Raw genomic sequence first — 23,548 nt, 5'->3', positions numbered from 1 at the left:
GTCAGTACAAAGGGCAGGGGAGAGAACTTCAGTACTAATTAAGGGCAGGGAGAGAACTTCAGTTCTAAGGGCAGGGGATAGAACTTCAGTACTAAGGGCAGGGGAGAGAACTTCAGTACTAAGAGCAGGGAGAGAACTTGAGAACTAAGGGCAGGGGAGAGAGCTTCAGTACTAAGGGCAGGGGAGAGATCGGTACTAAGTACAGGGAAGGGAACGTCAGTACAAAGGGCAGGGGAGAGAACTTCAGTACTAAGGACAGGGAGAGAACTTCAGTTCTAAGGGCAGGGGATAGAACTTCAGTACTAAGGGCAGGGGAGAGAACTTCAGTACTAAGAGTAGGGAGAGAATCGGTACTAAGTGCAGGGAAGGGAACGTCAGTACAAAGGGCAGGGGAGAGAACTTCAGTACTAAGGACAGGGAGAGAACTTCAGTTCTAAGGGCAGGGGATAGAACTTCAATACTAAGGGCAGGGGAGAGAACTTCAGTACTAAGAGCAGGGAGAGAACTTCAGTTCTAAGGGCAGGGGAGAGAACTTCAATACTAAGGACAGGGGAGAGAATTTCAGTTCTGAAGGCAGGGAAGAGAACTTCAGTACTAAGGGCAGGGAAAGGAACTCCAGTACTAAGAGCAGGGAGAGGAACTTCAGTACTGAGAACAGGGAAGAGAACTTCAGTACTAAGGGCAGGGAAAGGAACTTCAGTACTGAGGGCAGGGAAGAGAACTTTAGTACTAAGGGCAGGGAGATAACTTTAGGACTAAGGGCAGGGGAGAGAACTTCAGTACTAAGGACAGGTGAGAGAACTTCAGTACTAAGGACAGAGGATAGAACGTCCATACTAAAGACAGGTGAGAGAACCTCAGTACTAAGGACAGAGGAGAGAACTTCCATACTAAGGATAGGGGAGAGAGCTTCAGTACTAAGGACAGGGGAGAGAACTTCCATAGTAAGGGCAGGGAAATGAACTTCAGTACTAGGGGCAGGGGATAGAATTTGAGTACTAAAGGCAGCTGAGAGAACTTAAGTACTATGGGCAGGGGAGAGAACGTCAGTACTACTGGCAGGGGATAGAAGTTCAGTACTAAGGGTAGGGGACGGGACTTCAGTACTAAGGACAGGGGAGAGAACTTCCGTACTAAGGGCAGGGGAGCGAACTTCAACATTAAGGGCAGGGGAGAGAACTTCAGCACTTAGGGCAGGGGAGAGAACCTGCTATTGTGAAATATAATCCCAGTACATTTGAATTTGTTAAGTAGATAGATACACAATGTTAACTTCATACAATAGATAGGGATTGTGCTCATTCCTGAACAATGGACCGATAGTTAAGTGCTATTCTTCCAGTGAATAGCAGACGTGGACAAGTTTCTATGTTGTGATCCAAAAGAACTGTACAAAGACAAAATGGTTCATCAACAATAGTAGCTCTTTAATGAAACAATTCAAGCACACATTAGTGTAAAATGATACTTTGCCCACTATCCCCCTACTGTGCATAAGTAACAGTATTGGTTAAGGATCTTCATTGAACATGTAATGCAAATGAATGTACAGATGCCCAGCAATAATACGTTACATTGACAATTCCTCAACTGTACAGTAGTAACAGTAAAATACAGTAAGACTTGGAAAACTTGTCACTGAAATATATACAACATTATGTAATGGACCCTATATACATGTAGTACAATCCCCATTAAGTATTCAAACACATTCCAAACTCCAGAAATACATGTACATGTACATTGACATTGTTCTTGTTTTATGAATTATTTTACAACTTTATGCCTGTATATTCCGAATTCAGCATACATGTGGCACACATTTTGAAGTAAACTTGTTGTAGTAAGCCAAGTTGAATGTTGCACATGTTGACTACATCATTGTGTAAATGCCCTATGATCTATTACATTGCCCTGAAGTTTTTCAGATAGGACCCCAAGGCGGGTTCCATTATTTTCTATCATCTTTATAATTTTTATTTCATCGGATTTGACTTAAAACTGCCTTTCTGCCAAAGTTTTTAAAAAACTTTTCTCACCCTGTAAGAGAATCATATTAGTATTCCAGTCCTGATGGCTGTAGAAACACTGACACAGTCCCGAAGATACTCGCTGGCATCAGTCCTATCGGGAAACTGGTTCGTTTCTAGCAGTGGAATGGACAATGGATTTTTTTTATCTTTGGCAATAACGTTCAACCAAAGTTTTTTCTCACTTTTTGTACACCCTACATGTTGTACATAAACAAAACCAGAAACCTTACGGAAAACCCGACATCTAGATACAAATGTAGAAGACACAATGAAGCATCAGTTCACGGGTGACATGTTTGTGCTTAGCGCCGGAATGGACGTTTCAGCATCTGTGTGATCCTGCTGGCAACAAGCTGGATGGAGGCTTCTGTACCGGTGAGATGAAACTACACTCCTCAGAGCGCCTTCTAGCGACTCTAGCAGACGGTACATCGGAATGGAGCCGCGGGAGATGGCGAAGCTGTACTGAAACCTGCAGTACTCCAGAGCTGACACCACCTTCTTCCTAGCGCCTCCTAGCGACTGTCCCAAATTGAAAAGCAGCAGATTGACAAAGCTGCACGCGGAGACGCTGTACTCATTCAGCATAGATATCAGGACCGCCATCAGCAGGACGTGTGGTCGCTGCAACTCCTGGACAGGACCGAGCTGTTGTTCCTGGAACGAGGACTGAGGCACATCCAGCGCGTCGAAGAAGGGGTGGTCATCGTCTTCGTCCAGCCACTCCAAAATTTCTTCTAGCTTCTCCAAGGACAGCCCTTCGGAGTCGTAGAGCTCGTTATCCTCACCATCATAGAAGGTGTCTCCCCCTAGCGACATTGGTACTCCCCGCGCATCGTGGAACAGTAGCAAGGGCAGTCCTGGGGCGTCGACGTATTCATCCTCCTCGGAATGGCGTGAGTTGTCGCCGGCTTCACCTTTAGTACGCTTCAGAAACTCTGCCGAATCTGCGCGATGCACGATCGTGGCAGGTTTCTCTGTGTAGAAGTCGCCCATTGCCTGGGTGGAGGCGAAGAAGCCAGCATCTCCGAAGATCGAGCTTCTGACGGCGACGGGGTCAAACTTGACGGGAGGACGGCGGACAGGCTGGTCGGGGCGGTGCTGCCGGGCCGCGGGGCGGTAGGACTCGGCTACCGTGGTCCGGACAAGGCTTTCCGTCGGGAAGCGACAGTAGGCTGAAACAGACCAGGTTTGCTTGGTCAGACCACGAGTAGAATACATGATCGGCGTTATACGTTAAGATGTTCTCTACGAAAGCAAAAACAGTCTTTAACGACAAGGCTATCTCTTCTCACTTAAAAAAAACACATTAAAAGTGACGTAGTAGTGTTACGAAATGTATGCAACACGATTTCTCTCCGTATACGTAACGATTTCAAGTAATGTACAACCAGAAAACATTGTTCTAGAACGCACGACTTTGCAACGAAAAGCACGGACTACGACAAAAACCATGCCCCCCATATCGTGTTTACTAACATTTACCCAATCTAAAACTAAATCTTTGAGTCTGTACATGTATTTCTTGTACTGACTTACCCGATGAGGGTCCGTCGTATTTGTCCACCCACTTCTCCAACACGATGACCTCAAAGTCCTCCTCCTCACAGTGCACCTTGGAATCGTTGGCGAAGTCGCGAAACGAAACTTTGGGGAACATCATGGTTCTTGGACTTCGTGGGCGGGAGGCATCTTTCGTCTTCTTTGCCTTCTTCTTATCTGTGTCAAACATGTGGAAAAAAACGTCAATTAGCTGATATATTTTCTTGCTCCAAGGGAGAAATGTTTAGAACTGCAGGAACGTAAGCAGCCAGCTTCTAGCTCTCAAAGATCTCGTTAGTCTGTGATTATATAAACTTCCCCTCAATCTAAAGGCCAAAGGAAAGGTTTTGTATCGTGAAGATTGAGATCGTCCTGATATGCTACCGAGCCTGACACAAGTTACAGGGAAAGAAGAGACTTTCACGAAAATCAGAATATCGTGTATAGATAAAATGCTGCAGCTAGCGAGGTCAACTTACCGTCGGTGAATACTATCCAAAGCATTGTTGCCACTGTGGCCGCCGTCAACAGCGCCATCGGTAAGGGCTGAATGAACCCGGTTCCTCTGAAAGGCATTTTTACGTTACGTACAAGTACGCTTTGGGCAAATATAACGCACTTTAGGTTTCTTTACTTGGTCGAGAATTTTGTTGCGCAAAATGTATTACAAACGCCTGGTATAAGGCAGAATAGAGCATAGATTTGTCGGAGCTGATGCAAAACGTGCACATCAACAAATTGACAACGGTTGCTCTAAAGTTTTGTGACGTCATAGTCGCTGAATGGAATGCTGACTCTTTTATTCATAACCGCGCATGCGCTAACTTCACTAGCTTTTGACCGTTTTTCGTCCTCGATAAAGATGTTCATGTAATTCCACATGTCTACATGGTTTGTCACTTATGATCTTGTTATCATAAGATCAAGAAGGCGTGCTAAAATGGCTTTCCATTTGATATTTAGTGTGTGAAACGCTAACGTTACATCATATACTACTTGTTCGAGAATACCCTCCCACATTCGCATTTTATACATGCACACACGGACCCTGACCTCTCACTGTAGATCCTGTACCGTAATTGACGATAATACATAAACTATTGATACTGTGGAAACGGTTGCGAATATGCAGACTAAACTACGCACAAAAAGTTTGGAAACTTAACTTTGGTCGATCATATCTCCGTTGTTTCTTGATCAATTTCAAGGATTTATGTAAGGCTACAGCAAGTAAATTTTATGGATGACATCCTCCGCAGACTCCAAAATCAATGAGATAGGGCGAAAAAAAAACAAGGCGGGCAAAAAAAACAAGATTCCTATATTTTCAAATTTTGAGATCATAAATCTTGGTAAACAAGAATAGAGGCCACGAAATATGATATGGTGACAAACAGGTCTTTTATTGCTGTATTCAACCAATGAGGTTTCATATAAAATATAAAACCTCCTTGCTTCAACAGTAAACATGTCCTTGTAGATGTGTATCCACTCAATAGACTAACTACAACAAATGCAAAAAAGAGCTTGTTGTACCATCATCTGAAGCAACTACACTGGGTATTTATATGTGATGAAACACCTTGTGTATACAGCTCAATTAACTAGACCCCCCCCCATTATTTGTATAATATCCTTGCTAGAACAAATGCAGAAAACGGCTTGTTATTATACCATCATGGGCAGGAACCACACTGGATATTCATATGCAATGAAACACCTTAGACTGTCAACGTTTACGACATATTTGCCCATTTTTGGCATGTTGACCACCGTCGGAGGGCAATGAAATTTCTTGTTTTTTATTTCGAAATCAGGCGAAAATTAATGAGCGCGCTGATGTCATCCATAAAAATTACTTGCTGTGGCCTAACATTGGAAAGCTTATGTGATTTCCTTTCCTATGATACCAAACCAATTATCAAATTAATGGAACGAACACCAGACCTGGTTATGCGAGCGGGTCACATACAAAAAGTGCCCAAATACCCTACTAATGTCAAACGCTCAATTCAGTATTTTTTCTTCTGTTAGTATCACATGGCTTGAGTAGGAGGGTAACATGAAACTTGAATCAACAAAACACGTTAATATGAAATCCAAGGTTAGTCTTTATCCAAACCAAAAAAACAATGCGCAAAGGAGCCTCAGTTATGATGAAGGTGGCTTAATACTGAGTACACACGCCATGCACTGTCACCACAGCCCGGCACATCCTCCTCATAATTGTCACCAGTTTTGTTACAGGGTCCCTGGCTATTCTTCCACAAGGAGTCGTCACCGGTCGACCCGTGTTGTTCTGTTGATCATTCTTGCATGCACATTTCGCCCAAGCTGATCAGTGAGTCCGAGACTGCGTTCAATTGTGTTGAGATCTGGGCTGCAGGAGGGCCATTCTATCCTCCGTATTCCTGCCTACTGGAGGTGGTCTAAAAAATGGCTCTCATTCTGTATGAACGTGCAAAATGGCACCCAGTCTCATATTGCAGAGGTAAGGATCTAGGAAATGTGACTGGATGGAGAAAGATGTCTCTATATCTTAACACATCGAGGTTGCTTAGGATGATTAGCCTGGTTTTTCTTCTGGCAGTTAACGTTGTACTGCCCCACACTATGACAAACAAACAAACAAACAAACAAACAAACAAACAAACAAACAGTCAGTCTATCTGTGCAACAGTCAGCATAGGGTTCTCCTCACTGGCCTCACAGTTTCATTAACCCATCCAACAGTCGAAATAAACCTTCACTTATCTGTAGCTGTGAACATAACATTCCTCCACACACTGTTCCATTCCCGATGTGGACGACACCACCACCCTGCGCTGAGTGTTAATTGACACCAGCATGGAAATTTGGGCACTTTTCTTCTACAACCCACTCACGTAAGCAGGCCTGGCGCTCGCTTCATGAGATTGCAATTATCATGACTTTGGTATCATAGGAAAGGAAATTACACATGTCAAGCTTTCCATCAATATATAATGCATTGAAATTGATCAAGAAACAACGGATATACGATCCACTAAAGTTAAGTTTCCAAACTTTTTGTGCGTAGTTTAGTTCAAAATCTCGAGTCAACGTCCTATATTGCCTTTGTCGGGGGCTAGCCCTTTGAAATAGCATCTAGGATTGAAAACGTCAACATCAAAGGGTAAATGGAAAATAATGCCAGGGGAGAGAACTTCAGTACAAAGGGCAGTGGAGGGAACTTCAGTACAAAGGGCAGTGGAGGGAACTTCGGTACAAAGGGCAGTGGAGGGAACTTCAGTACTAAGGGCAGGGAAAGGGACTTCAGTACTAAAGACAGGGGAGAGAACTTCAGTACAAATGGCAAAGGATAGAACTACAGTACTTAGGACAGGGGAGGGGAGAGAACTGAAGTGCAAAGGGCAGGGGAGGGAACTTCAGTACAAAGGGCAGTGGAGGGAACTTCAGTACTAAGGACAGGGGAGGGAACTTTAGTACTAAGGTCTCTGTTCGGAGTTTTTTTTTTAATTCGGGGCCGACAAAAATCCTTTTTTGGCCAATTCAATGTTTCCGATGGATAGGGGTGCCTTGTCTTTGAACGACAGACGAATTTGATATTTTCTTTGGAAACGTCATTTTTGGTAAAAAAAACGTTATTTTAAGCAATTTTCATCGCCAAAACTGCTATTTTTAGGGCATTCTTCTAAGGCCGCTAGAAGGAAAATAAAAGTATCCTAGGATAATGACTAAGATGGGAATAAAGGTCATCATTCTGTCTGTGCAATTAGGAAAAATGAAAAAAAAATCGTGAGGATACGTTTTCCGCAATCACCGATGGTGCGAAACCATGCAAAACGCACATAGAACGCACGATTGGGGTAATCAGGCGACAAAGCCGCGTTACCTTCATCGCGCACTAATACTTGTTAATACCAGGAAGTCTTCGCGGACGACCAAAACTCCGAAACCGTAAAACGCTACGAAGATCGGGTCTTTCAGGAATATTAAAAGATTACACACTGCTATAGCGATAGCCAAAAAAATCGGGAGCCAAAACTAACGAGAAAACCTTGGATTTTCGTCTTATCTTCACGCACTCTTTAGCTAGGTCAAAACAATTCCGAACCGGAATACTAAGGGCAGCGGAAAGGAACTTCAGTACAAAGGACAGTGGAGGGAACTTCAGTACTAAGGGCAGGGGAAGGGACTTCAGTACTAAGGACAGGGGAGAGAACTTCAGTACAAATGGCAGAGGATAGAACTACAGTACTTAGGACAGGGGAGGGGAGAGAACTGTAGTGCAAATGGCAGTGAAGGGAACTTCAGTACAAAGGGTAGTGGAGGGAACTTCAGCACTAAGGGCAGTGGAGGGAACTTCAGTACAAAGGGCAATGGAGGGAACTTCAGTACTAAGGTCAGGGGGGAGAACTTCAGTACTAAGGGCAGGGGAGAGAACTTCAGTACTAAGGGCAGGGGAGAGATCGGTACTAAGTGCAGGGAAGGGAACGTCCGTACAAAGGGCAGGGGAGACAACTTCAGTGCTAAGGGCAGGGAGAGAACTTCAGTTCTAAGGGCCGGGGATAGAACTTCAGTACTAAGGGCAGGGGAGAGAACTTCAGTACTAAGAGCAGGGAGAGAACTTGAGAACTAAGGGCAGGGGAGAGAACTTCAGTACTAAGGGCAGGGGAGAGATCGGTACTAAGTACAGGGAAGGGAACGTCAGTACAAAGGGCAGGGGAGAGAACTTCAGTACTGAGGACAGGGAGAGAACTTCAGTTCTAAGGGCAGGGGATAGAACTTCAGTACTAAGGGCAGGGGAGAGAACTTCAGTACTAAGAGCAGGGGAGGGAACTTCAGGACTAAGGACAGGGGAGAGAACTTCAATACTAAGGACAGGGGAGAGAATTTCAGTTCTGAAGGCAGGGAAGAGAACTTCAGTACTAAGGGCAGGGAAAGGAACTTCAGTACTAAGAGCAGGGAGAGGAACTTCAGTGCTGAGAACAGGGAAGAGAACTTCAGTACTAAGGGCAGGGAAAGGAACTTCAGTACTGAGGGCAGGGAAGAGAACTTTAGTACTAAGGACAGGGAGATAACTTTAGGACTAAGGGCAGGGGAGAGAACTTCAGTACTAAGGACAGGTGAGAGAACTTCAGTACTAAGGACAGAGGATAGAACTTCCATACTAAGGACAGGGGTGAGAGCTTCAGTACTAAGGACAGGGGAGAGAACTTCCATAGTAAGGGCAGGGAAATGAACTTCAGTACTAGGGGCAGGGGATAGAATTTGAGTACTAAAGGCAGCTGAGAGAACTTAAGTACTATGGGCAGGGGAGAGAACGTCAGTACTACTGGCAGGGGATAGAAGTTCAGTACTAAGGGTAGGGGACGGGACTTCAGTACTAAGGACAGGGGAGAGAACTTCCGTAATAAGGGCAGGGGAGCGAACTTCAACATTAAGGGCAGGGGAGAGAACTTCAGCACTTAGGGCAGGGGAGAGAACCTGCTATTGTGAAATATAATCCCAGTACATTTGAATTTGTTAAGTAGATAGATACACAATGTTAACTTCATACAATAGATAGGGATTGTGCTCATTCCTGAACAATGGACCGATAGTTAAGTGCTATTCTTCCAGTGAATAGCAGACGTGGACAAGTTTCTATGTTGTGATCCAAAAGAACTGTACAAAGACAAAATGGTTCATCAACAATAGTAGCTCTTTAATGAAACAATTCAAGCACACATTAGTGTAAAATAATACTTTGCCCACTATCCCCCTACTGTGCATAAGTAACAGTATTGGTTAAGGATCTTCATTGAACATGTAATGCAAATGAATGTACAGATGCCCAGCAATAATACGTTACATTGACAATTCCTCAACTGTACAGTAGTAACAGTAAAATACAGTAAGACTTGGAAAACTTGTCACTGAAATATATACAACATTATGTAATGGACACTATATACATGTAGTACAATCCCCATTAAGTGTTCAAACACATTCCAAACTCCAGAAATACATGTACATGTACATTGACATTGTTCTTGTTTTATGAATTATTTTACAACTTTATGCCTGTATATTCCGAATTCAGCATACATGAGGCACATATTTTGAAGGAAACCTGTTGTAGTAAGCCAAGTTGAATGTTGCACATGTTGACTACATCATTGTGTAAATACCCTATGATCTATTACATTGCCCTGAAGTTTTTCAGATAGGACCCCAAGGCGGGTTCCATTATTTTCTATCATCTTTATAATTTTTATTTCATCGGCATTGACTTAAAACTGCCTTTCTGCCAAAAATTTTTAACAACTTTTCTCACCCTGTAAGAGAATCATACTAGTATTCCAGTCCTGATGGCTGTAGGAAACACTGACACAGTCCCGAAGATACACGTTGGCATCAGTCCTATCGGGAAACTGGTTCGTTTCTAGCAGTGGAATGGACAATGGATTTTTTTATCTTTGGCAATAACGTTCAACCAAAGTTTTTTCTCACTTTTTGTACACCCTACATGCTGTACATAAACAAAACCAGAAACCTTACGGAAAACCCGACATCTAGATACAAATGTAGAAGACACAATGAAGCATCAGTTTGTGCTTAGCGCCGGAATGGACGCTTCAGGAGATGTGTGATCCTGCTGGCAACAAGCTGGATTGAGGCTTCTGTACCGGGGAGATGAAACTACACTCCTCAGAGCGCCTTCTAGCGACTCTAGCAGACGGTACATCGGGATGGAGCCGTGGGAGATGGCGAAGCTGTACTGAAACCTGCAGTACTCCAGAGCTGACACCACTTTCTTCCTCGCGCCTCCTAGCGACTGTCCCAGACTGATCAGCAGCAGCAGACTGACAAAGCTGGACACGGAGACGCTGTACTCATTCAGTACAAATATCAGGATTGCCATCAGCAGGACTGAGCGACGCGACAGGAATGGACGCTTCAGGAGATGTGTGATCCTGCTGGCAACAAGCTGGAGGCTTCTGTACCGGTGAGATGAAACTACACTCCTCAGAGCGCCTTCTAGCGACTCTAGCAGACGGTACATCGGGATGGAGCCGCAGGAGATGGCGAAGCTGTACTGAAACCTGCAGTACTCCAGAGCTGACACCACCTTCTTCCTCGCGCCTCCTAGCGACTGTCCCAGACTGATCAGCAGCAGCAGACTGACAAAGCTGGACACGGAGACGCTGTAATCATTCAGCACAAATATCAGGATTGCCATCAGCAGGACTGAGCGACGCGACAGGAATGGACGCTTCAGGAGATGTGTGATCCTGCTGGCAACAAGCTGGAGGCTTCTGTACCGGTGAGATGAAACTACACTCCTCAGAGCGCCTTCTAGCGACTCTAGCAGACGGTACATCGGGATGGAGCCGCAGGAGATGGCGAAGCTGTACTGAAACCTGCAGTACTCCAGAGCTGACACCACCTTCTTCCTCGCGCCTCCTAGCGACTGTCCCAGACTGATCAGCAGCAGCAGACTGACGAAGCTGGACACGGAGACGCTGTAATCATTCAGCACAAATATCATGATCGCCATCAGCAGGACTGAGCGACGCGACAGGAATGGACGCTTCAGGAGATGTGTGATCCTGCTGGCAACAAGCTGGAGGCTCCTGTAACGGTGAGATGAAACTACGCTCCTCACAGAGCCTCCTATCGACTCTAGTAGGCTGAACATTAGGATGGAGCCGAGGGAGATGACGAAGCTGTACTGAAACCTGCAGTACTCCAGAGCTGACACCACCTTCTTCCTCGCGCCTCCTAGCGAATGTCCCAAACTGAAAAGCAGCAGATTGACCAAGCTGCACGCGGAGACGCTGTACTCATTCAGCATAGATATCAGGACCGCCATCAGCAGGACGTGTGGTCGCTGCAACTCCTGGACAGGACCGAGCTGTCCCTGGAACGAGGACTGAGGCACATCCAGCGCGTCGAAGAAGGGGTGGTCATCGTCTTCGTCCAGCCACTCCAAAATGTCTTCTAGCTTCTCCAAGGACAGCCCTTCGGAGTCGTAGAACTCGTTATCCTCACCATCATAGAAGGTGTCTCCCCCTAGCGACATTGGTACTCCCCGTGCATCGTGGAACAGTAGCAAGGGCAGTCCTGGGGCGTCGACGTATTCATCCTCCTCGGAATGGCGTGAGTTTTCGCCGGCTTCATCTTTTGCAGCACGCTTCATAAACTCTGCCGAATCTGCGCGATGCACGATCGTGGCAGGTTTCTCTCTGTAGAAGTCGCCCATTGCCTGGGTGGAGGCGAAGAAGCCAGCATCCCCGAAGATCGAGCTTGTCCTTCTGACGGCGACGGGGTCAAACTTGACGGGAGGACGGCGGACAGGCTGGCGGGGGTGGTGCTGCCGGGCCGCGGGGCTGTAGGACTCGGCTATCATGGGCCGGTCATGGCTTTCCGTCGGGAAGCGTGTGCGAGAGTAGGCTGAAACAGACCAGGTTTGCTTGGTCAGACCACGAGTAGAATACTGTATTCATGATCAGCGTTAAACGTTAAGACGGTCTTTACAAAAGCAAAAACAGTCTTTAACGACAAGGCTATCTCTTCTCACTTAAAAAAAAACACGTTAAGAGTGACGTAGTAGTGTTACGAAATGTATGCAACACGATTTCTCTCCGTACGTAACGATTTCAAGTAATCTACAACCAGAAAACATTGTTCTAGAACGCACGACTTTGCAACGAAAGGCACGGACTACGACAAAAACCATGCCCCCCATATCGTGTTTACTAACATTTACCCAATCTAAAACTAAATCTTTGAGTCTGTATTTCTTGTACTGACTTACCCGATGAGGGTCCGTCATATTTGTCCACCCACTTCTCCAACACGATGACCTCAAAGTCCTCCTCCTCACAGTACACCTTGGAATCGTTGGCGAAGTCGCGAAACGAAACTTTGGGGAACATCATGGTTCTTGGACTTCGTGGGCGGGAGGCATCTTTCGTCTTCTTTGCCTTCTTCTTATCTGTGTCAAACATGTGGAAAAAACGTCAATTAGCTGATATTTTTTCTTGCTCCAAGGGAGAAATGTTTCAAACTGCAGGAACGTAAGCAGCCAGCTTCTAGCTCTCAAAGATCTCGTTAGTTTGTTATTGTATAAACGTTCCCCAAATCTAAAAGCCAAAGGAAAGGTTTTGTATCGTGAAGATTGAGATCGTCCTGATATATGCAACCGAGCCTGACACAAGTTACAGGGAAAGAAGAGACTTTCAAGAGATTAAGAAAATCAGAATATCGTGTATAGATAAAATACTGCAGCTAGCGAGGTCAACTTACCGTCGGTGAATACTATCCACAGCATTGTGGCCACTGTGGCTGCCGTCAACAGCGCCATCGGTAAGGGCTGAATGAACCCGGTTCCTCTGAAAGGCATTTTTACGTAATACGTACAAGTACGGTTTGGGAAAATAAAATAAAAAACCTCTTGCATAAACCAGAGTAGAGCACAGTTTGTGGGACTGATGGCAAATCGTGCACATCATCAAAACGACACTGGTTGCTCTAACGTTTTGTGACGTCATAGTCGCTGCGGTGAATGGCGACACTCTCCTTCGCACTCGCGCATGCGCTTACCCGTTGTTGCTGTTCTAGAACGATTTGAAGATGATGAAGATTCATCCGATATTTTCATGTATAGAGGTGGTCGTTGATAGATTCATATTTCAATTGAAAATAGTATACGTCGCAGTTCACCAAACTACGATGCGGTACTTTTACGAAGTGTACTTCAGCGAACTACAACCTACCTTAACTTTAGTTTGCATAACTACAACAGGGTAGCCTAGCCTGAGTGTGTAAAGTATTTTTGGGAGGGATTCACCCATGACACTTTCATGACGTACAATTTAGAGAGGTTATTCTTGGTGCTGTTGCAATGATCTCTCTGCCATGACACCTAGATTGATTTGTGGCGACAGTGGCGTTTTAATCAATAACAAGTATGACATCTGTAGCATGTACCGTAAGGGAAATACAAGTTTTGCACGAATTAGGCAAATCAGGTCCTCATTACCATAACACATTGTTTATTATCTCCATGAAAAAAGGCTTTTTCATGGAGATACTGTTTTGCTTGCGTTTGGTGTTTGTGTGTACGATGTGTCACCGGACGCTTAAAGTCACCATAACTGTAGAACCTGTACATGGATTGTAATGATTTTTGGTATGTGGGTGGGTGTTAGAAGGAGGAAGGTCAAGGTCGATTTTGGGCCCCCTTGCATGTGTGACTGGAACTGCAATGGCGTATTTGTTAAAATCTTCAATGTAGAAGAACTGAAGAGTGGATCGACAGATCGTCATGTTCTTTGGTACACAGGTAGGTTAGACCAAGTTGTACACACTTAAGTGCAAACTATGCAAATGAGACCGAATTTGCATAAGTAAGGAGGTAAATCGTTTGCATGGGTGTCGTCGGATGCTTAAAGTCAGCATAACTGTAGAACGTGTAGATAGATTGTAATGATATTTGGTATGTGGGTATGCGCTGGGAGGAGAATGGTCAAGGTCGATTTTGGGCCCCCTGGTTTGTGTCCCTGGAACTGCAATGGCCTATTTGTAAAAATGTTCTAAAGGGATATAACTGAAGAGAGGAACAACAGATTTTCATGTTATTTGGTACGCAGGTAGGTTGGACAGAGATGTACACACTGAAGTGCAAATCATGCGAAGTTAGTGTGCTTGCGTGTGTGTGCGCGTGTGTGTATGTTTGTGTCACCGTGTGTGTATGTATGTGTCACCGGACGCTTAAAATCAGCATAACTGAAGAACGTGAAGATGGATTGAAATGATATTTGGTATGTGGGTAGGTGCTGGGAGGAGAAAGGTCAAGGTCGATTTTGGGCCCCCTGGTATGTGTCACTGGAACTGCAATGGCGTGTTTGTAAATATTTTGCAAGGAGAATAACTGAAGAAGGGAGCGACAGATTTTCATGTTATTTGATATGCAGGTAGGTTGGACAGAGATGTACAAACTGAAGTGCTAATTATGCAAATTCATACTGAATTTGCATAAGGAATGAGGAATATCTACTCTATTGTGGGCTTTGAGGTCGCACCATCTGTTGGTCTCTTATCTAGGTCAGTAGGTATTCATAGCCACTTCTCCCCTTGCCCGGCCAGTGTGGGTCATACCATTGAGCGATATAGAATGGGGGGAACTGGTTTAATAAAAAAACAAAGTTTCATGGAGATTTTGGGTCCTAAGACTCTTGTTGTTTATTGTTAAAATGACATCCATTAGTGAACTACACGGATGCAATTCACTACTTTTCCTGGAGTCATATAGTAATACATGATTATACATAACATTGGTACACATACGCATAACATTACATAGTATATACATATTTACACAATTTCAATTTTCTACCAGTTCAGAATGCTTGAGTCCGTTTCTAGTCTGTCTTTGATGAGTAGTTTGAAGGAGGATGGAGCAGATGATCTGATGTGTTGTGGAAGAGTGTTGTAGGATTTTGCGCACCGGTACAGGAAGGACTTTGTTGTAGATGTTGTTTTTGGTTTGGGTAGTTGGGAAGTCATTGCGTTTTGCGGATCTTGTGCTGTACGTGTGTTGATGAGATACGGGATGTAGTTTGTTGTAAAGAGTGGAAGGTTGGTTGAAAAAGAGAATTTTGTAGAAGGTGCACATGTTGCTGATGTAAAGCCTCTCCGTGACAGTCTGCCACGATAGCACACAGTTAATTTCCCGGACCGATACACATGTCCAGATGTATTCACCTTTTCTAAAGGTACCAACATCTCAAATATGGCATCCATAGCATTTATCGTAAGGGAAAGACACGTTTCTGCATAAATTATGCAAATGGAGTCCTCATTAGCATAATTTATGGCCTGATGTGTTCACTCACTCAGGTCCGCTTGCTCCCGAAGGGAGCGTGACGTCTCGGCAAACCTTTATCCAAGCCATCCTGCTCTGCGCTGTCACCCGGGCTGTGGCGATGGTGTGGCCGACTGCCTGCAGGTCCCTGTTGATTAGTATAATTCATGTCCAGGTGTATTCACCTTTCCCAAAGGTACCTATATCTGAAATATGACATTCACACCTTTTACGGTTATGCCTAAATTATGCAAATTAGGTCCTCATTAGCTGGAGTAACCGAAAATATAATCTTCTCGGCGAAGGTAAATATATGCTCGCACGTGAGATGGGTTAGCTTGTTCATACACTGCAGGTGTTATATCTTTGTTGTTATCATACTGCAAAGGTGCCTGTGCCAATGGATGAGGACCTTGTTGAAGATCAAAGGTTATATGTGTATCAAAGTGACCGGGGGTAAAGATGACTCCAACATCTTCCTAGTCTCAATGTTAATCACAACTTTCTCGAACTTCGTTTACGTAACGTTACAACAAACTACCAAATTTCCAAAAACTCCAAATATTTGCATCCGTGAAGGAGTTATTGTTACCTCCATGAAAAATGGAGGTATAGTTTTTGGCTTGTCTGTCTGTGTGTGTGTGTGTGTGTGCGCGCATTTTGTGGTCAGCATAACTCAAGAACCTCTTGATGGATTGTAATGATATGTGGGTAGGTCTTGAAAAGACGAAGTTTAGGGTTAAATTTGGCCCCCTGGTGTGTGACCCTGCAGCAGAACTTCCGGTTTTTGTATCTTTTGTCCTTGACGTGATATGGTCTTGGTTTTTTTGTTAGCAGATAGCTTTTGATGTAAGGAAGAAGTGGTGTGGGTTTAGCGCCAAACAGCTTGCTCTGGAACTGCAAGGTTGTTTTGTTATAAAAAAAGGAAAGTAATTTCTTATATACATTATATGTAATTTTGCCAGAGGAGACCTAATTGAAAATATACTGTTCTAATTTCAGACTTATTTGTATTATCAATGAGACAAGATGAAACAATAAATCTACAAAGAAATATTTCATGGAGGTGTAAAGTCTCTCCAAACTGTCGTTTATGGTGTGTCTGTTTGCTCGTCAGTATCCGTGTTTCCCCAGTTATTTTCCGTGTCAGTTACGTCTCACCACATACTGACAGAAAATAAGGTCAAATGTCCCAGTACTTGTTAGGGAACTATTCTAATAGTTCGTTCACGAGGTGCGGGGTTTTCACAGTCTCGTTTTGGTACAGTACAGTCTGTACTGATGCAGGTTCACTATCCGCCATCACGGCTGTTGAAAGAGCGTTCTTGCAAAAAAGGATCATGTTAACTATCAGGTGCACTTTGAGAAGTCAAAGTCTGTACCAACCTCAGAACCTGTTGTGTGACTGGTACAGACGCCTTAGGTTACTGGAAAATAGTTAAGTGTTTCCAAAATGGCTGAATAATTTGCCAGATGAGTTACACATTTGCAACCCTGGCTCTATTGCCGATAAATCATTATCCCTATTTGGCCAATCTCTACTACATGTATTTTCTAGCAACCCAAGCAGTCTGGCGGATATCAAGGTCACTATACACTGTAGAAGTAATGTCCTTGTGTCCAGGTAACCATCTTTCACAACTAAAAACCCTTGATAGGGGTTATATCGCCTCAGTTTATTTGGGGTTTCAATCGGAGGCTGCGCGCCCTCAAGTCTAGGTACTGTCTCTTCCAGGGAAGTATTCCGAAGTAAATCAACTGTGTATGGGATGAAAGCCTATCCCTTCCGCTACAAGACCAGCTCTTCAACCTCTCTATTTTTGGTAAATTAGGCGACAAAGACATAATTTTCATGTCAAAAATGATGGGCAAATTTTGCATTTTCGCGTAGAATGAAACTCGAAAAAAATTATCTGGGTAGAAACGACTGATGTTGTCAGAAAGAGAAAAACCTAGCCAATCGAGCCAATTATAAAGAAAATTCTAAAATTCTTGAATTTCTCTAATCATCCACGGCGCGAGGCATATCAACATGACCCACAGAACGCAACAAAGGTCAATCTGGGGCCAAGAGACATATCACCAAGCCTGAGTACCAGCCTCCGTAGAGACCGCTGGCTCAAAACGTGGTTAGCAAGCGATTTTTGTGAGCCAGCGGTCACTACGGAGGCTGGTACTCAGGCTACATTTCATGGATATCCGGAAATACGGGTCGGATCGAAACGCAATTTTCACCAAAACACACCAATTCATACACTTTTCAGCCATGCTAGTATCTAATATCAGTTCGAAGCATTTTATGAGAAATCTGAACTCAATCCCAGCCTCTCGAAACCCTTTCGTTACTTTTTTGTCGCGCACTACCGTTAAGTCAATTAAGATTGACATAACTGAAAATAACCGATTTATCTTCAAAGCGACCGCCTGTATCGTTTCTACAGCATTATATGGCTGACTATCGAGTTGATTAATCTACATACCAATAAGAGGATAAGCAAAGAATTACACTATATAATGCTAAGTTTGCCATTTGATCTTTATCTAGCAAAGTCTCCGTCCGTTCATAATCAGCTTAACACTGCATATATAAGATACATCTTATCTTTACCATAGGTCAACAATACTCAATTAGTGCCTATCTTAAATCTTCTATAACCGACCTTGGAGCAAATCATTTGTGACCTGTTTTTACTCACGCGAAAGTTAAATACTTAACGTCCGACTCAGTACAACAAACACTGCTTGACTTTCTGAACAATTGTTATATGTCACAGAGTGTCACTGTTATGATATGTACTCTACGTACACTTTACTATTTCGGTCACAGTCACATGTACAGTTTCACACAAACTTGTCAGCAAATGACAATGACATGACATCTCTATCTGTTACAGACATCTGCTACGTCAATTCTGAGAAATCCATGTAGAGCAGCAATAAAGCTGTTTCAGAAAAATGCACTTTTATGATGTATGTTTACATAATTACATCATGACAATCTATTATTAAAAGCGGTTCAGGAAGACAACGGCCCTCCATGTAAACACTGGATACAACTTTAACATGCTTCCATCACTTCAAAATATCCCTGTTATTCAACTACTCGATATATATCATAAATAATCTTTTAACAATTATTTACAAACGCATAACGGACGCTCATTTGTCTAACCCATAACAATCTTCGATATGTCCACCGACGCATCAAGCACTTATCTCAGTCTCGAGGCCCATGTATACTGACCATTTCTATCATTTGTAAGGTATTTTTGTCTTCCGTTCGGTGCAGTAATTGTTCGCAGCAACATTTAAAAAAACATTGACATTGTGACATACAAATATTCTCTGATGCTGCCCTTATCAAACATCCTGGAAGCTATTTTCCAGACACATTCAAAATCCTTGTTTTCTCACAGGTTCAGATGATCATTACTTCATCATTATTTGGATGTCCTTTTTACAGTATCAGAAGCGGTGGTCACCTAAATGTACACAATATGAGAATTCTGTTGCCTTGCCACAGACATATACAAGAGTTGCCATATAATCTTCGTCTGAAAGTTCTTTTCATATCGGAGCTAAAACACATACGGATATACACTGCAGATAACAGCTAAGGCAGCTCCCTTACGTACAAAGCCAACGTTAAAGATGTCTCTAAGTCAGAAATATATATATATATATATATATATATATATATGATCAATTCGACCAAGTTCATATCGATACTAAATGTGTATTAGCTAATCGACACATATATATCAGCTTAAATGCATTTTACATATTTGAGCTTAGAGGCATGGGCTCATGGGCAATTCAACCAGGTTCATATCGATACTACATCTGTACATAGTGTATCGATCACAGTCGAGCTTGTCCATGCTTGGCGAGTTCTCAGATAGCTCGGGAAGCTATCTAATACAACCAATGGCACACATAGGTAAAGCAGGTCGCCCAAACACTTTCATTTCCCCTGCTGTTTTCTCCCAGGCACGGTTATTAGGCAACAATGTCAACCTGAACTTGGTGGCGGTTCTCCAACATGTCCTTGAGCTTCTTGTGGATGTCCTGGATGTTGATGCGCTGGGCTGGGGTTTTCTTCCAGCAACCGAGCATGAGAGACCGCACGTTCCGGGGGCAGCCTCTTGGGCACCCCAACAGTCTACCGCTGGTGATGCACTCAATCACCTGCCAGTAGAAATGGAGAAGTTAAACATGAAGAGATCTCTATAGCGTTGTCATACAGCTCGTCTGCGTGTGACGGATCTGTGTGAGGAATCTTTGAAGAGGTACCTTAATGATAATTGCTCTTGATGTACAATAGTGAAAGCAAGATCAAATATACCAATAGCTTGGGATAACGCCAGAACCTTTATCGTAAAAGATTAGTTTGTTTTGGATCTTTGGCATTTTGCTCAGATCGATAAACATTACTCTACGAAACCTCATCGCATTGACTAGGTGAGATCATAATTAACGAAGGGTCGCAGAATCACCCTTTTGCGAGGAATGAGTGACTTGAAAACGCCGTGAGTTGTTGTATGAATTATTGTATATATATTAGCTTTCGTTAATACTTTAAACGAAAGTAAAAAAAAAAAAATCATTGTGGCTGCTGGACTCCAGCCCTGATATAGATTTAATTTCAATCGAATAACGCCCAGCTGATGTTTATGCCAAAGATGAACGATTTGATAGCTTTTTCTTAAACAATCTCTCGCTATCAGGGGCTGATTGGCCCCTCTGCCTTGAGAGCTTTTATGGCCGTTCGCCTCTAAGCCAAGAGACTTAGAAAATGAGAAGCACCAAAATCAGCTTATGACTCTTTATCAGTATGAAAACCAGTCCAGTAGGGTCATCAAATTCTTCAACTCCATTGTAACAGACAATCTGGCAATATCATCTGAGCACCAATGTACAAATCAGCTATGATCGCAAATGTAGGATTATCCCAATTCTCTTGACTAATTAGAAGTGATATAGAGTAACGGCGTAAAGAATGTCCAACATCTTGAGGTGCACAGTAGTGTTACTGCCATACACAGTATGGTAAAGCTACTACCATATACGATTAATCAACCATTGACAGTTTGGCACCGTACCTCGTGATTGGCCAGCTCATACCATGGCTGCTTTCCAAACGTAAAGATTTCCCATAGTACAACGCCAAAGCTCCAGATGTCACTTTCAATGGTGAACTTCCGGTAGAGCACGCTTTCTGGTGGCATCCACCGTACCGGCAGCATCGTGTGTCCCCCAACCTGAAAGGTATCATGTTGGTTTACAAACATAAAGAAGAAATACATTCTAGGCATCCACTATAACTTGTGCAATACGATGATAAGTATGGAACTGTTGGAAAATTGTTTTGCAAAGATTTGTTTCTTTGATCCAAGCTCATCGTTCTTTGGTTTGTTCAAAATTGATCTGGTGTCATTATGATCTAATTGCTTCTGTGACTAGTTTGGCATATTTTGCAACATTGGGAGCACTTGCACTCGGATGGGTCACCACAACATCCTACTGTTTGTATAAAAAAGAAAACCATACGTAGTTGTTTTAGGGTGATTGTAAGATGTGGTAAAGTGTGATAACATGCGTGGTCGCACGTAATGGAAAAGGTTTCCGAACTCACTCTGTAGTAATCCGTGCTGTAGATGTCCCGGGACATCCCGAAGTCTCCAATCTTCACCACGAGTTTCTCCCCCACCAGACAATTGCGGGTGGCCAGGTCACGGTGCACGAAGTGCTGCGACGCCATGTACTCCACCCCGGCGGCGACTTGGACGGAGATCTGCAGGAGCTCCAGGTTGCTCAGCTCCTTGTGAGTGGCGGGATTCTTGATAAGGAAGACTGCGTCCGGACCGTGAGATCTGAATGAACAAAGGGGTGAACTTTTCAGTGAATACATCAAGTGACGAGAAGCTTACAGTGACCAGTAACGTAACATGACCTATTTACGTGCGGGAGCAGTTTACGTCCAGTTTGGGTCATGTCCACATTTCGCGGTGTATTATGCCAAAGCCTGTTCTCATGAGCAACAAAAAACGTCATAAGTATGATCCTTAGCCATCCCTCTATTTTATGCAAAACAATGAAAAGGGTTTACGTCCAGCGATATAACAGAATAAACTCCTGAACCAGTAACAACAAGTTGCACGGAAGCGTCATGCATGACGTATTTCATATGTAATTCGACACCGCGCACTTCATCATGTGTTTCTAACTTACATGATAGCTAGTTTGTTTAAAAAATAGCTGACGTTAAACCTTTCTTTGATATTCAGACTATCCATGGTGGTTCGAGGTTTGAAACTCTTGCCAGTTTTAGGAAGGTTTGATACAACCTAGCGACCCCCGCAGATGATACATTTTTGCACGGCATAACATCATGGCCATGCGTTTATCACGTGAACGCCACGTGCTGCTGATGTCGGGGAAATAACAACGCAAACATTGTTTTCTTCCATCGCGTTAGGACAAACATAGTGACTTTACTGTCATTTGTCTGTAGACTAGTTTCGACAGTTACTGTGCGTTTTTTCTGGTCTATGTTCTTCAAGCATAGCGCTAGAAAGGAAAATAATGAAGTGGACGATATTGGGTAAGCCTAGCCGTATTCTACATCATATGGCCAGTATAAATACATGCTCGCACGGCATTAAACAGGCGGAGAAAAACTTACAGACCATGCATTTTTCTTGTTAGAATAGCTGATATTTCTGCCCATTAGTTTAACATTTGGCTCTGTCCGCGCGGTTTTAAGATAAAAACGTTTTTAATAAATCTGCCGTTAACTGGTCATGTTACGTACACACACACACACACACACACACACACACACACACACACACACACACACATATATATATATATAGAGAGAGAGAGCAGGATAAGTCTTAATATGTCTACCCTAAGGCCATATGGCGTAGAATAGAAATGTTATTAATTCTGACTATGTCCCCGCGGGGACTGGGATAACTTCATCGTGTCTTCAAAACCTCCCTAATTGGCGGCTCGAGTGTTTGGATTGGAATTCATCCGCTTGCCTGCTTTCGTCGCGTAGTCCTTAATAAGATCAAACGGTGATAAGACGTGATTATGCAAATAGTGAAACGTTGCTGGTAGACTCTTTGATGTTAATTCAAACAGATCTCCGTGCTCGAATGTGGTTGGAGCGGTCCAATCACCTCCTGTCAGCTCATTCTTTACCGATGAATGGTCTATCAAAAACAAGTGGCGATGCGTCGGTTCACAGGATGCAAAGCGTTGATTTGTAGCTACGTGCTATTGCCTCTATAAGTGATAGGATTATCAAAACTCCGAATCGTCCATCTGAAATATTCTATGACGTTATCAACTAATAGAACGTTACATAACACTGCGTAAATAGTGTGGAGGCGGTCTTCCAGGCGTCACACTGGAGAGTCTACCAACGGACGGAGACTTTCTTAAATCGAGTTCAACCAAAAAAAAATGTAATAGTAATATAGTATGTAATATTCATGATGTTTCTTCCCTTTGAACATCAGTTCCTCAGCACGGTGTGTACAAATATTACTTACCTAGTAGCATGATAAACTGTACCGTGCATAACTTGGAAAGATTGCTCGTTTCCTAATTCAAAACAAGCATACCTCAATCCAGAAAGATAAGATTTGTCGTTGTCCACTTTGACTGGAACGCCAGCTGATGATAATGTCTACTTTACTTTCCAATCATTTCAATCCCATGTTTTTCCCAAGTTTTCCCTTGATTCAATGTTTAATGATGAAAGGAAAACAAATCTGTCTCCCAATCCCCTATATAAGCTGCAGTTCGTATGCCTTTATGAGTTTTAAATGTATAAGATTATACGTTCTTGTGCCTCACTTCTGCACTTCAGTCCTTACTTTCTTATGACCTCTTATCTCAGGTCCATTTTCTTGTGTTTCGTCGGCACTATACGCAGTAGTCATTAGCATATCATCATGTATCGTCTATTCAAAGCTAGTATCGTCGGTAACGATCGCGGATTTTGCTAGAATAATTCAGTCATGCAAACACAACAACGCTGTGAAAATCTTATATAATCTTGCCTCATTCTGGGTAAAATTCTAAAAATAGCACGCATTTACCGCCCACTTCTGTACTTAAA

At 43.3% G+C, this 23,548-nt stretch overlaps 2 protein-coding genes across 4 annotated transcripts in view; both read right to left on the bottom strand.

Annotated features, from left to right (window-relative positions):
- Window positions 1-9,243: 9,243 nt before the first annotated feature.
- On the bottom strand, window positions 9,244-12,948 carry LOC136427483 (uncharacterized). Its single transcript, XM_066416363.1, has 3 exons — window positions 12,852-12,948; window positions 12,361-12,540; window positions 9,244-11,996 (listed from the first exon to the last, which is right to left on the bottom strand). The coding sequence occupies exons 1-3, from the start codon at window positions 12,946-12,948 to the stop codon at window positions 10,147-10,149; spliced, it is 2,127 nt and encodes a 708-aa protein (XP_066272460.1). The 3' UTR covers window positions 9,244-10,146.
- A 4,981-nt stretch (window positions 12,949-17,929) lies between these two features.
- The window catches only part of LOC136427482 (NT-3 growth factor receptor-like), a 30,659-nt gene continuing 25,040 nt past the window's right edge, over window positions 17,930-23,548 (bottom strand). For all 3 annotated transcript variants that reach the window (XM_066416362.1, XM_066416359.1, XM_066416360.1), the window contains exons 12-14: window positions 21,047-21,284; window positions 20,514-20,672; window positions 17,930-19,599 (exon numbers count right to left, since the gene is read on the bottom strand). In XM_066416362.1, coding sequence (XP_066272459.1) covers window positions 19,411-19,599; window positions 20,514-20,672; window positions 21,047-21,284 — 586 coding nt within the window. In that variant the 3' untranslated portion in view covers window positions 17,930-19,410. The remainder of the gene's footprint in view (window positions 19,600-20,513; window positions 20,673-21,046; window positions 21,285-23,548) is intronic.

Source organism: Branchiostoma lanceolatum, chromosome 2 (assembly GCF_035083965.1).
Source record: "Branchiostoma lanceolatum isolate klBraLanc5 chromosome 2, klBraLanc5.hap2, whole genome shotgun sequence".
Taxonomy (NCBI): domain Eukaryota; kingdom Metazoa; phylum Chordata; class Leptocardii; order Amphioxiformes; family Branchiostomatidae; genus Branchiostoma; species Branchiostoma lanceolatum.
This window is presented reverse-complemented; position numbering and strand designations above follow the sequence as displayed.

Coding starts and splice junctions, on each gene's coding strand:
- LOC136427483 (XM_066416363.1), bottom strand. CDS start 12,948: ATGCCTTTCAGAGGAACCGGGTTCATTCAGCCCTTACCGATGGCGCTG. Junction 12,541..12,851: donor GTGGATAGTATTCACCGACG/GTAAGTTGACCT, acceptor TGTTTGACACAG/ATAAGAAGAAGGCAAAGAAG. Junction 11,997..12,360: donor ATATGACGGACCCTCATCGG/GTAAGTCAGTAC, acceptor GGTCTGTTTCAG/CCTACTCTCGCACACGCTTC.